At 56.9% G+C, this 15,343-nt stretch overlaps 1 protein-coding gene across 1 annotated transcript in view; it reads left to right on the top strand.

The window, feature by feature from the left end:
* LOC142908092 (WD repeat-containing protein 70-like) overlaps positions 1–7,680 on the top strand; it is a gene marked incomplete at its 3' end in the record, with an annotated part of 48,620 nt that extends 40,940 nt beyond the window's left edge. Inside the window, exons 7-8 of the mRNA XM_076058291.1 lie at positions 373–508; positions 7,483–7,680. Coding sequence (XP_075914406.1) covers positions 373–508; positions 7,483–7,680 — 334 coding nt within the window. The remainder of the gene's footprint in view (positions 1–372; positions 509–7,482) is intronic.
* Between the last annotated feature and the right edge of the window lie 7,663 nt (positions 7,681–15,343).

Here is a 15,343-nt window from a genome sequence, read left to right as displayed (position 1 = left end):
CTCACTGTCTGTGTCTCTGTGTCTCTGTGTCCCCGTGTCTCACTCTCTGTGTCTCTGTCTCTGTCCCCGTGTCTCAGGACGGACGTGTGTCTCAGCCCGGACGAGCGAGTTGTCCTCACGGCCGTGTCTCACTGTCTGTGTCTCACTGTCTGTGTCTCCGTGTCTCACTGTCTGTGTCTCTGTCTCTGTGTCCCCGTGTCTCACTGTCTGTGTCTGTGTCTCTGTGTCTCAGGACGGACGTGTGTCTCAGCCCGGACGAGCGAGTTGTCCTCACGGCCGTGTCTCACTGTCTGTGTCTCAGCCCGGACGAGCGAGTTGTCCTCACGGCCGTGTCTCACTGTCTGTGTCTCTGTCTCTGTCCCCGTGTCTCAGGACGGACGTGTGTCTCAGCCCGGACGAGCGAGTTGTCCTCACGGCCGTGTCTCCGGGACGTGGTGGACAGGGTCGGGTCGTCTTCCTCCACAGAGACAGCCTGAGACAGATCGACGACATTGTTGTCTCCTGCTCGGTGCGAGTCTCCGTGTCTCACCCCGTGTCTCCACCCCGTGTCTCACTGTGTGTGTCTCACTGTGTGTCTCACTGTGTGTCTCACTGTGTCTCACCCCGTGTCTCACTGTGTGTCTCACTGTGTGTCTCACCCCGTGTCTCACCCCGTGTCTCACCCCGTGTCTCACCCCGTGTCTCACTGTGTGTCTCACTGTGTGTCTCACCCCGTGTCTCACTGTGTGTCTCACCCCGTGTCTCACCCCGTGTCTCACTGTGTGTCTCACCCCGTGTCTCACTGTGTGTCTCACCCCGTGTCTCACTGTGTGTCTCACTGTGTGTCTCACTGTGTGTCTCACCCCGTGTCTCACTGTGTGTCTCACTGTGTGACTCGCTGTGTGTCTCACCCCCTGTCTCACTGTGTGTGTCTCACTGTGTGTCTCACCCCGTGTCTCACTGTGTGTCTCACTGTGTGACTCGCTGTGTGTCTCACCCCCTGTCTCACTGTGTGTGTCTCACTGTGTGTCTCACCCCGTGTCTCACTGTGTGTCTCACTGTGTGACTCGCTGTGTGTCTCACCCCCTGTCTCACTGTGTGTGTCTCACTGTGTGTCTCACCCCGTGTCTCACTGTGTGACTCACCCCGTGTCTCACTGTGTGTCTCACCCCGTGTCTCACCCCGTGTCTCACTGTGTGTCTCACCCCGTGTCTCACTGTGTGTCTCACTGTGTGACTCGCTGTGTGTCTCACCCCCTGTCTCACTGTGTGTGTCTCACTGTGTGTCTCACCCCGTGTCTCACCCCGTGTCTCACCCCGTGTCTCCACCCCGTGTCTCACCCCGTGTCTCCACCCCGTGTCTCACCCCGTGTCTCACTGTGTGTCTCACGCCATGTCTCCACCCCGTGTCTCTACCCCGTGTCTCACCCTATGTCTCCACCCCGTGTCTCCACCCCGTGTCTCACTGTGTGTCTCACCCCGTGTCTCCACCCCGTGTCTCTACCCCGTGTCTCACCCTATGTCTCCACCCCGTGTCTCACCCCGTGTCTCACTGTGTGTCTCACCCCGTGTCTCCACCCCGTGTCTCACCCCGTGTCTCACCCCGTGTCTCACCCCGTGTCTCACCCCGTGTCTTACTCCGTGTCTCACCCCCGTGTCTCACCCCGTGTCTCACCCCGTGTCTCACTCCGTGTCTCACCCCGTGTCTCCACCCCGTCTCTCACTGTGTGTCTCACTGTGTGTCTCACCTCGTGTCTCCACCCCGTGTCTCACCCCGTGTCTCACTGTGTGTCTCACCCCGTGTCTCACCCCGTGTCTCACCCCGTGTCTCCACTCCGTGTCTCCAGCCCGTGTCTCCACCCCGTGTCTCACCCCGTGTCTCACCCCGTGTCTCACTGTGTGTCTCACCCCGTGTCTCCACCCCGTGTCTCACCCCGTGTCTCACTGTGTGTCTCACCCCGTGTCTCACCCCGTGTCTCCAGCCCGTGTCTCACTGTGTGTCTCACTGTGTGTCTCACTGTGTGTCTCACCCTGTGTCTCACCGTGTGTCTCACTGTGTGTCTCACCCCGTGTCTCACCCCGTGTCTCACCCCGTGTCTCCAGCCCGTGTCTCACTGTGTGTCTCACTGTGTGTCTCACCCTGTGTCTCACCCCGTGTCTCACTGTGTGTCTCGCTGTGTGTCTCACCCCGTGTCTCACTGTGTGTCTCACGCCGTGTCTCACCCCGTGTCTCCACCCCGTGTCTCACCCCGTGTCTCACTGTGTGTCTCACTGTGTGTCTCACCCCGTGTCTCACTGTGTGTCTCACGCCGTGTCTCACCCCGTGTCTCACCCCGTGTCTCACCCTTGTCTCACCCCGTGTCTCCACCCCGTGTCTCACCCCGTGTCTCACCCCGTGTCTCACCCCGTGTCTCACTGTGTGTCTCACTCCGTGTCTCACCCCGTGTCTCCACCCCGTGTCTCACCCCGTGTCCCACCCCGTGTCTCACTCCGTGTCTCACTCCGTGTCTCATCCCGTGTCTCCACCCCGTGTCTCACCCCGTGTCTCACCCCGTGTCTCATCCCGTGTCTCCACCCCGTGTCTCCACCCCGTGTCTCATCCCGTGTCTCACTGTGTGTCTCATCCCGTGTCTCCACCCCGTGTCTCACTCCGTGTCTCACCCCGTGTCTCACCCCGTGTCTCACCCCGTGTCTCATCCCGTGTCTCCACCCCATGTCTCACCCCGTGTCTCACCCCGTGTCTCACCCCGTGTCTCATCCCGTGTCTCCACCCCGTGTCTCACCCCGTGTCTCACTCCGTGTCTCACTCCGTGTCTCACTCCGTGTCTCACCCCGTGTCTCCACCCCGTGTCCCACCCCGTGTCTCACTCCGTGTCTCACTCCGTGTCTCACTCCGTGTCTCACCCCGTGTCTCACCCCGTGTCTCACCCCGTGTCTCACCCCGTGTCTCACTGTGTGTCTCACTGTGTGTCTCACCCCGTGTCTCACTGTGTGTCTCACCCCGTGTCTCACCCCGTGTCTCACTGTGTGTCTCACCCCGTGTCTCACTGTGTGTCTCACCCCGTGTCTCACTGTGTGTCTCACTGTGTGTCTCACTGTGTGTCTCACCCCGTGTCTCACTGTGTGTCTCACTGTGTGACTCGCTGTGTGTCTCACCCCCTGTCTCACTGTGTGTGTCTCACTGTGTGTCTCACCCCGTGTCTCACTGTGTGTCTCACTGTGTGACTCGCTGTGTGTCTCACCCCCTGTCTCACTGTGTGTGTCTCACTGTGTGTCTCACCCCGTGTCTCACTGTGTGTCTCACTGTGTGACTCGCTGTGTGTCTCACCCCCTGTCTCACTGTGTGTGTCTCACTGTGTGTCTCACCCCGTGTCTCACTGTGTGACTCACCCCGTGTCTCACTGTGTGTCTCACCCCGTGTCTCACCCCGTGTCTCACTGTGTGTCTCACCCCGTGTCTCACTGTGTGTCTCACTGTGTGACTCGCTGTGTGTCTCACCCCCTGTCTCACTGTGTGTGTCTCACTGTGTGTCTCACCCCGTGTCTCACTGTGTGTCTCACCCCGTGTCTCACCCCGTGTCTCACCCCGTGTCTCCACCCCGTGTCTCACCCCGTGTCTCCACCCCGTGTCTCACCCCGTGTCTCACTGTGTGTCTCACGCCATGTCTCCACCCCGTGTCTCTACCCCGTGTCTCACCCTATGTCTCCACCCCGTGTCTCCACCCCGTGTCTCACTGTGTGTCTCACCCCGTGTCTCCACCCCGTGTCTCTACCCCGTGTCTCACCCTATGTCTCCACCCCGTGTCTCACCCCGTGTCTCACTGTGTGTCTCACCCCGTGTCTCCACCCCGTGTCTCACCCCGTGTCTCACCCCGTGTCTCACCCCGTGTCTCACCCCGTGTCTTACTCCGTGTCTCACCCCCGTGTCTCACCCCGTGTCTCACCCCGTGTCTCACTCCGTGTCTCACCCCGTGTCTCCACCCCGTCTCTCACTGTGTGTCTCACTGTGTGTCTCACCTCGTGTCTCCACCCCGTGTCTCACCCCGTGTCTCACTGTGTGTCTCACCCCGTGTCTCACCCCGTGTCTCACCCCGTGTCTCCACTCCGTGTCTCCAGCCCGTGTCTCCACCCCGTGTCTCACCCCGTGTCTCACCCCGTGTCTCACTGTGTGTCTCACCCCGTGTCTCCACCCCGTGTCTCACCCCGTGTCTCACTGTGTGTCTCACCCCGTGTCTCCACCCCGTCTCTCACTGTGTGTCTCACTGTGTGTCTCACCTCGTGTCTCCACCCCGTGTCTCACCCCGTGTCTCACTGTGTGTCTCACCCCGTGTCTCACCCCGTGTCTCACCCCGTGTCTCCACTCCGTGTCTCCAGCCCGTGTCTCCACCCCGTGTCTCACCCCGTGTCTCCACCCCGTGTCTCACTGTGTGTCTCACCCCGTGTCTCCACCCCGTGTCTCACCCCGTGTCTCACTGTGTGTCTCACCCCGTGTCTCACCCCGTGTCTCCAGCCCGTGTCTCACTGTGTGTCTCACTGTGTGTCTCACTGTGTGTCTCACCCTGTGTCTCACCGTGTGTCTCACTGTGTGTCTCACCCCGTGTCTCACCCCGTGTCTCACCCCGTGTCTCCAGCCCGTGTCTCACTGTGTGTCTCACTGTGTGTCTCACCCTGTGTCTCACCCCGTGTCTCACTGTGTGTCTCGCTGTGTGTCTCACCCCGTGTCTCACTGTGTGTCTCACGCCGTGTCTCACCCCGTGTCTCCACCCCGTGTCTCACCCCGTGTCTCACTGTGTGTCTCACTGTGTGTCTCACCCCGTGTCTCACTGTGTGTCTCACGCCGTGTCTCACCCCGTGTCTCACCCCGTGTCTCACCCTTGTCTCACCCCGTGTCTCCACCCCGTGTCTCACCCCGTGTCTCACCCCGTGTCTCACCCCGTGTCTCACTGTGTGTCTCACTCCGTGTCTCACCCCGTGTCTCCACCCCGTGTCTCACCCCGTGTCCCACCCCGTGTCTCACTCCGTGTCTCACTCCGTGTCTCATCCCGTGTCTCCACCCCGTGTCTCACCCCGTGTCTCACCCCGTGTCTCATCCCGTGTCTCCACCCCGTGTCTCCACCCCGTGTCTCATCCCGTGTCTCACTGTGTGTCTCATCCCGTGTCTCCACCCCGTGTCTCACTCCGTGTCTCACCCCGTGTCTCCACCCCGTGTCTCACCCCGTGTCTCACCCCGTGTCTCACCCCGTGTCTCACCCCGTGTCTCCACCCCGTGTCTCACCCCGTGTCTCCACCCCGTGTCTCACCCCGTGTCTCACTCCGTGTCTCACCCCGTGTCTCCACCCCGTGTCTCTACCCCGTGTCTCACCCTATGTCTCCACCCCGTGTCTCCACCCCGTGTCTCACTGTGTGTCTCACTGTGTGTCTCACCCCGTGTCTCACTGTGTGTCTCACCCCGTGTCTCACTGTGTGTCTCACTGTGTGACTCGCTGTGTGTCTCACCCCCTGTCTCACTGTGTGTGTCTCACTGTGTGTCTCACCCCGTGTCTCACCCCGTGTCTCACCCCGTGTCTCCACCCCGTGTCTCACCCCGTGTCTCCACCCCGTGTCTCACCCCGTGTCTCACTGTGTGTCTCACGCCATGTCTCCACCCCGTGTCTCTACCCCGTGTCTCACCCTATGTCTCCACCCCGTGTCTCCACCCCGTGTCTCACTGTGTGTCTCACCCCGTGTCTCCACCCCGTGTCTCACCCCGTGTCTCACCCCGTGTCTCACCCCGTGTCTCACCCCGTGTCTCACTCCGTGTCTCACCCCGTGTCTCCACCCCGTCTCTCACTGTGTGTCTCACTGTGTGTCTCACCCCGTGTCTCCACCCCGTGTCTCACCCCGTGTCTCACTGTGTGTCTCACCCCGTGTCTCACCCCGTGTCTCACCCGTGTCTCCACTCCGTGTCTCCAGCCCGTGTCTCCACCCCGTGTCTCACCCCGTGTCTCACTGTGTGTCTCACTGTGTGTCTCACTGTGTGTCTCACCCTGTGTCTCACCGTGTGTCTCACTGTGTGTCTCACCCCGTGTCTCACCCCGTGTCTCACCCCGTGTCTCCAGCCCGTGTCTCACTGTGTGTCTCACTGTGTGTCTCACCCTGTGTCTCACCCCGTGTCTCACTGTGTGTCTCGCTGTGTGTCTCACCCCGTGTCTCACTGTGTGTCTCACGCCGTGTCTCACCCCGTGTCTCCACCCCGTGTCTCACCCCGTGTCTCACTGTGTGTCTCACTGTGTGTCTCACCCCGTGTCTCACTGTGTGTCTCACGCCGTGTCTCACCCCGTGTCTCACCCCGTGTCTCACCCTTGTCTCACCCCGTGTCTCCACCCCGTGTCTCACCCCGTGTCTCACCCCGTGTCTCACCCCGTGTCTCACTGTGTGTCTCACTCCGTGTCTCACTGTGTGTCTCACTGTGTGTCTCACTCCGTGTCTCACCCCGTGTCTCCACCCCGTGTCTCACCCCGTGTCTCCACCCCGTGTCTCATCCCGTGTCTCCACCCCGTGTCTCACCCCGTGTCTCACCCCGTGTCTCACTCCGTGTCTCACCCCGTGTCTCATCCCCGTGTCTCCACCCCATGTCTCACCCCGTGTCTCACCCCGTGTCTCACCCCGTGTCTCATCCCGTGTCTCCACCCCGTGTCTCACCCCGTGTCTCACTCCGTGTCTCACTCGTGTCTCACTCCCGTGTCTCACCCCGTGTCTCCACCCCGTGTCTCACCCCGTGTCTCACTCCGTGTCTCACTCCGTGTCTCACTCCGTGTCTCACCCCGTGTCTCACCCCGTGTCTCCACCCCGTGTCTCACCCGTGTCTCACTCCGTGTCTCCAGCCCGTGTCTCCAGCCCGTGTCTCACCCCGTGTCTCACTGTGTGTCTCACCCTGTCTCACTGTGTGTCTCACTCCGTGTCTCACTGTGTGTCTCACTCCGTGTCTCACCCCGTGTCTCACTCCGTGTCTCCACTCCGTGTCTCACCCCGTGTCTCACTCCATGTCTCACCCCCGTGTCTCCACTCCGTGTCTCACCCCGTGTCTCACCCCGTGTCTCACTGTGTGTCTCACCCCGTGTCTCACTGTGTTTCTCCAGCCCGTGTCTCCACTCCGTGTCTCCACCCCGCGTCTAACCCCCGTGTCTCACTGTGTGTCTCACCCCGTGTCTCATCCCGTGTCTCCACCCCGTGTCTCACCCCGTGTCTCCACCCCGTGTCTCCACCCCGTGTCTTCACCCCGTGTCTTCACCCCGTGTCTTCACCCCGTGTCTCACCCCGTGTCTCACCCCGTGTCTCACCCCGTGTCTCACTGTATGTCTCACCCCGTGTCTCACCCCGTGTCTCACTGTGTGTCTCACCCTGTGTCTCACTGTGTGTCTCACCCTGTGTCTCACTGTGTGTCTCACCCCGTGTCTCACCTCGTGTCTCACCCCGTGTCTCACCCCGTGTCTCTGTGTCTCCGTGTCTCCGTGTCTCCGTCCCAGGGAGTTGTCCGCTGTCTGTGGCACCCCAAGATCAACCAAATCCTCGCAGCGACGAGCGACGGGGAGATCCGTGTCTACTACGACCCTGAACTCAGCCACAGGTACCACTCACCTACCACTCACCTACCACTCACCTACCGCTCACCTACCACTCACCTACCACTCACCTGCCACTCACTCACCTACCACCTCACCTACCACTCACCTACCACTCACTCACACCTACCACTCACCTACCACTCACCTACCACTCACCTACCACTCACCTACCACCACTCACTCACCTGCCACTCACCACCACTCACCTACCACTCACCACTCACTCACCTACCACTCACCTACCACTCACCTACCACTCACCTACCACTCACTCACCTACCACTCACCTACCACTCACCTACCACTCACTCACCTACCACTCACCTACCGCTCACCTACCACTCACCTACCACTCACCTACCACTCACCTACCACTCACCTACCACTCACTCACCTACCACTCACCTACCACTCACCTACCACTCACTCACCTACCACTCACCTACCACTCACCTACCACTCACCTACCACTCACCTACCACTCACTCACCTACCACTCACCTACCACTCACCTACCACCACTCACCTGCCACTCACCTCCACTCACCTACCACTCACCTACCACTCATCTACCACCCACTCACTCACCTACCACTCACCTACCACTCACTCACTCACCTACCACTCACCTACCTCTCACTCACCTACCACTCACTCACCTACCACTCACTCACTCACCTACCACTCACCTACCACTCACCTACCACTCACCTACCACTCACTCACCTACCACTCACCTACCACTCACCTACCACCCACTCACTCACCTACCACTCACCTACCACTCACCTACCACTCACTCACTCACCTACCACTCACCTACCTCTCACTCACCTACCACTCACTCACCTACCACTCACTCACCACCTACCACTCACCTACCACTCACCTACCACTCACTCACCTACCACTCACCTACCACTCACCTACCACTCACCTACCGCTCACCCACTCACTCACTCACCTACCACTCACCTACCTCTCACTCACCTACCACTCACTCACCTACCACTCACTCACTCACCTACCACTCACCTACCACTCACCTACCACTCACCTACCACTCACTCACTCACCTACCACTCACCTACCACTCACCTACCACTCACTCACCTACCACTCACCTACCACTCACCTACCACTCACTCACTCACCTACCACTCACCTACCACTCACCTACCACTCACTCACCTACCACTCACTTACTCACCTACCACTCACCTACCACTCACCTACCACTCACTCACTCACCTACCACTCACCTACCACTCACCTACCACTCACCTACCACTCACCTACCGCTCACCTACCACTCACCTACCACTCACCTACCACTCACTCACTCACCTACCACTCACCTACCACTCACCTACCCCACTTACACACCTACCACTCACTCACTCACCTACCACTCACCACTCACTCACCTACCGCTCACCTACCACTCATCTACCACTCACTCACTCACCTACCACTCACCTACCACTCACTCACTCAACTACCACTCACCTACCACTCACCTACCACTCACTTACTCACCTACCACTCACTCACCTACCACTCACTCACTCACCTACCACTCACCTACCACTCACTCACTCACCTACCACTCACCTACCACTCACCTACTACTCACTCACCACTCACTCACCTACCACTCACCTACCACTCACTCACCTACCACTCACCTACCACTCACCTACCACTCACTCACTCACCTACCACTCACCTACCACTCACCTACCGCTCACCTACCACTCACCTACTACTCACTCACTCACCTACCACTCACCTACCACTCACCTACCACTCACTTACTCACCTACCACTCACTCACTCACCTACCACTTACTCACCTACCGCTCACCTACACTCATCTACCACTCACTCACTCAACTACCACTCACCTACCACTCACCTACCACTCACTTACTCACCTACCACTCACTCACCTACCACTCACTCACTCACCTACCACTCACCTACCACTCACTCACTCACCTACCACTCACCTACCACTCACCTACCACTCACTCACCACTCACTCACCTACCACTCACTCACCTACCACTCACTCACCTACCACTCACTCACCTACCACTCACCTACCACTCACTCACTCACTTACCTACCACTCACTCACTCACCTACCACTCACCTACCACTCACTCACCTACCACTCACTCACTCACCTACCACTCACTCACCTACCACTCACTCACCTACCACTTACCTCCCACTCACTCACTCACCTACCACTCACTCACCTACCACTCACCTACCACTCACTCATTCACCTACTACTCACCTACCACTCACTGACCACTCACTCACTCACCTACCACTCACTCACCTACCACTAACTCACCTACCACTCACTCATGCACCTACCACTCACCACTCACTCACTGACCTACCCACCCACTCACTCACCTACCACTCACTCACTCACCTACCACTCACTCACTCACCTACCACTCACTCACCACTCACTCACTCACCTACCCACCCACTCACTCACCTACCACTCACTCACTCACCTACCACTCACTCACTCACCTACCACTCACTCACCTACCACTCACTCACTCACCTACCCACCCACTCACTCACCTACCCACCCACTCACTCACCTACCACTCACTCACTCACCTACCACTCACTCACCTACCACTCACCTCACTCACCTACCACTCACTCACCTCCCACTCACTCACTCACCACTCACCCACCTACCACTCACTCACCTACCACTCACTCACCTACCCACTCACTCACCCACCACCACTCACTCACCTACCACTCACTCACTGACCTACCACTCACTCACTCACCACTCACTCACCCACCTACCACTCGATCACTCACCTACCACTCACTCACCTACCACTCACTCACTCACCTACTACTCACTCACCTACCACTCACTCACTCACCTACCACTCACTCACCACTCACCCACCTACCACTCACTCACTCACCTACCACTCACTCACTCACATACCACTCACTCACACTCACCCACCTACCACTCACTCACTCACCTACCACTCACTCACTCACCTACCACTCACTCACTCACTACCACTCACTCACCACTCACCCACCTACCACTCACTCACTCACTCACCTACCACTTACTCACCTACCACTCACTCACTCACCTACCACTCACCTACCACTCACTCACTCACTCACCTACCACTCACTCACTCACCTACCCACCCACTCACCTACCACTCACTCACTCACTCACCTACTACTCACTCACTCACCTACCCACCCACTCACCTACCACTCACTCACCTACCACTCACTCACCTACCCACCCACTCACCTACCACTCACTCACTCACCTACCACTCACTCACTCACCTACCCACCCACTCACCTACCACTCACTCACTCACCTACCACTCACTCACTCACCTACCCACCCACTCACCTACCACTCACTCACTCACCTACCACTCACTCACTCACCTACCCACCCACTCACCTACCACTCACTCACCTACCACTCACTCACCTACCACTCACCCACTCACCTACCACTCACTCACCACTCACTCACCCACCTACCACTCACTCACTCACCTACCACTCACTCACCTACCACTCACTCACCTACCCACCCACTCACCTACCACTCACACTACCACTCACTCACTCACCTACCACTCACTCACCTACCACTCACTCACTTACCACTCACTCACCTACCACTGACTCACCTACCACTCACTCACTCAACTCACCTACCACTCACTCACGTACCACTCACTCACTCACCTACCACTCACTCACCACTCACTCACCCACCTACCACTCACTCACCTACCACTCACTCACCACCCACTCATTCACCTACCACTCACTCACCTACCACTCACTCACCTACCACTCACTCACATACCACTCTCTCACCTACAACTCACTCACTCACCTACCACTCACTCACCTACCATTCTCTCACCTACCACTCACTCACTCACCCACCCACTCACCACCTACCACTCACTCACCTACCTACTCACTCACCTACCCACTCACTCACCTACCTACTCACTCACCTACCCACCCACTCACTCACCTACCACTCACTCACCTACCACTCACTCACCTACCCACCCACTCACCTACCACTCACTCACCTACCACTCACTCACCTACCCACCCACTCACCTACCACTCACCTACCACTCACTCACCTACCACTCACTCACCTCCACTCACCTACCCACTCACCTACCTACCCACTCACCTACCTACCCACTCACCTACCCATTCACCTACCTACCCACTCACCTACCCACTCACCTACCCACCCCACTCCCCCACCTACCACTCACTCACCACTCACCCACCTACCACTCACTCACTCACTCACCTACCACTCACTCACATACCACTCACTCACCACTCACCCACCTACCACTCACTCACTCACCTACCACTCACTCACTCACCTACCACTCACTCACTCACCTACCACTCACTCACCACTCACCCACCTACCACTCACTCACTCACTCACCTACCACTTACTCCACCTACCACTCACTCACTCACTCACCTACCACTCACCTACCACTCACTCACTCACCTACCACTCACTCACTCAGCTACCCACCCACTCACCTACCACTCACTCACTCACTCACCTACCACTCACTCACTCACCTACCCACCCACTCACCTACCACTCACTCACCTACCACTCACTCACCTACCACTCACCCACTCACCTACCACTCACTCACCACTCACTCACCCACCTACCACTCACTCACTCACCTACCACTCACTCACCTACCCACACCACCTCACCTACCACTCACCTACCACTCACCTACCACTCACTCACTCACCTACCACTCACTCACCTACCACTCACTCACTTACCACTCACCTCACCTACCACTGACTCACCTACCACTCACTCACTCACCTACCACTCACTCACGTACCACTCCCACTCACCTACCACTCACTCACCACTCACTCACCCCACCTACCACTCACTCACCTACCACTCACTCACCTACCCACTCATTCACCTACCACTCACTCACCTACCACTCACTCACCTACCACTCACTCACATACCACTCTCTCACCTACAACTCACTCACTCACCTACCACTCACCCCACCTACCATTCTCTCACCTACCACTCACTCACCTACCCACTCACCCACCTACCACTCACTCACCTACCTACTCACCTACCCACTCACTCACCTACCTACTCACTCACCTACCCACCCACTCACTCACCTACCACTCACTCACCTACCACTCACTCACCTACCCACCCACTCACCTACCACTCACTCACCTACACCACTCACCTACCCACCCACTCAACCTACCACTCACCTACCACTCACTCACCTACCACTCACCACCTCCACTCACCTACCCACTCACCTACCTACCCACTCACCTACCTACCCACACCTACCCATTCCACCTACCTACCCACTCACCTACCCACTCACCTACCCACCCACCACCCACCTACCACTCACACCACTCACCAACCTACCACTCACTCACCTCACCTACCACTCACTCACTCACATACCACTCACTCACCACTCACCCACCTACCACTCACTCACTCACCTACCACTCACTCACTCACCTACCACTCACTCACTCACCTACCACTCACTCACCACTCACCCACCTACCACTCACTCACTCACTCACCTACCACTTACTCACCTACCACTCACTCACTCACCTATCACTCACCTACCACTCACTCACCTACCACTCACTCACTCACCTACCACTCACCTACCACTCACTCACCTACCACTCACTCACTCACCTACCCACCCACTCACCTACCACTCACTCACTCACTCACCTACCACTCACTCACTCACCTACCCACCCACTCACCTACCACTCACTCACCTACCACTCACTCACCTACCACTCACCCACTCACCTACCACTCACTCACCACTCACTCACCCACCTACCACTCACTCACTCACCTACCACTCACTCACCTACCCACCCACTCACCTACTACTCACCTACCACTCACCTACCACTCACCTACCACTCACTCACTCACCTACCACTCACTCACCTACCACTCACTCACTTACCACTCACTCACCTACCACTGACTCACCTACCACTCACTCACTCACCTACCACTCACTCACGTACCACTCACTCACTCACCTACCACTCACTCACCACTCACTCACCCACCTACCACTCACTCACCTACCACTCACTCACCTACCCACTCATTCACCTACCACTCACTCACCTACCACTCACTCACCTACCACTCACTCACATACCACTCTCTCACCTACAACTCACTCACTCACCTACCACTCACTCACCTACCATTCTCTCACCTACCACTCACTCACTCACCTACCCATCCACTCACCTACCCACTCACCTACCCACTCACCTACCCACTCACCTACCCTCTCACCTACCCTCTCACCTACCTACCCACTCACCTAGTCACTCACCTACCCACTCACCTACCCACTCACTTACCTACCCACCTACCCACTCAACTACCCACTCACCTACCTACCCACTCACCTACCTACCCACTCTCCCGCCCTCCAACAACAACGGAGGGCGGAGGAGCGACGCTCAGAACAACGAGCGGAGCGCCGGGTGGCTAAAGCACAGCAGGTTGGCACAGTAGGGGGCACAGGTGGTGCATCAGCCAGTCATCTCAGTCAGTCGACCTGTGACCTCCTGCACCTAGCCTGGCACAGCAGTCAACCCACCTGCTGGTGGTGGTTGTGGTGGTGGTTGTGGTGGTTGTGGTGGTGGTTGTGCTTAATGACGTAGTTACTGTGGTGGCTGTTGTTGTGGTTAATGTGGTTATGGTTGTTGTGGTTGTTGTTGTGGTGGTGGTTGTTGTGGTGGTGGTGGTTGTTGTTAATGTGGTTATGGTTGTTGTGGTTGTTGTGGTGGTTAATGTGGTTGTGGTTGTTGTGGTGGTGGTTGTTGTTAATGTGGTTATGGTTGTTGTGGTTGTTGTGGTGGTGGTTGTTGTGGTGGTGGTTGTTGTTAATGTGGTTATGGTTGTTGTGGTTGTTGTGGTGGTTAATGTGGTTGTGGTTGTTGTGGTGGTGGTTGTTGTTAATGTGGTTATGGTTGTTGTGGTGGTTGTTGTTGTGGTTAATGTTGTTGTTGTTGTGGTTAATGTTGTTGTGGTTAATGTGGTTGTTGTTAATGTTGTTGTTGTTGTGGTTAATGTGGTTGTTGTGGTTGTTGTTGTTGTGGTTAATGTGGTTGTTGTTAATGTTGTTGTTGTGGTTGTTGTTGTTGTGTTTGGTTGTTGTGGTTAATGTGGTTGTTGTTGTAGTTGTTGTGGTTAATGTGGTTGTTGTGGTTGTTGTGGTTGTGGTTAATGTTGTGGTGTTGTGTTAATGTGTTGTTGTGGTTGTTGTGGTTGTTGTTAATGTGGTTGTTGTTAATGTTGTTGTTGTGGTTGTTGTGGTTGTGTTGTTGTGGTTAATGTGGTTGTTGTTGTTAATGTTGTTGTGTTAATGTGGTTGTTGTGTGTTGTTGTTGTGGTTAATGTGGTTGTTGTTGTGTTGTTGTTGTGGTTAATGTTGTGGTTGTTGTTGTGGTGGTGGTTGTTGTGTTGTTGTGTTAATGTGGTTGGTGGTTAATGTGTTGTTGAGGTTTTGTTGTTGTGGTTTGGTTGTTTGTTGTGGTTAATGTGGTTGTTGTGTTGTGGTTGTGGTGGTTG

Source organism: Petromyzon marinus, assembly GCF_048934315.1.
Source record: "Petromyzon marinus isolate PM22_M1 ecotype Great Lakes invasive population chromosome 70 unlocalized genomic scaffold, UKy_Petmar_22M1.pri1.0 chr70_unloc.1, whole genome shotgun sequence".
Lineage (NCBI taxonomy): Eukaryota > Metazoa > Chordata > Hyperoartia > Petromyzontiformes > Petromyzontidae > Petromyzon > Petromyzon marinus.
The sequence above is the reverse complement of the archived record's forward strand: the minus strand, read 5'-3'. Positions and strand labels throughout refer to the sequence as shown.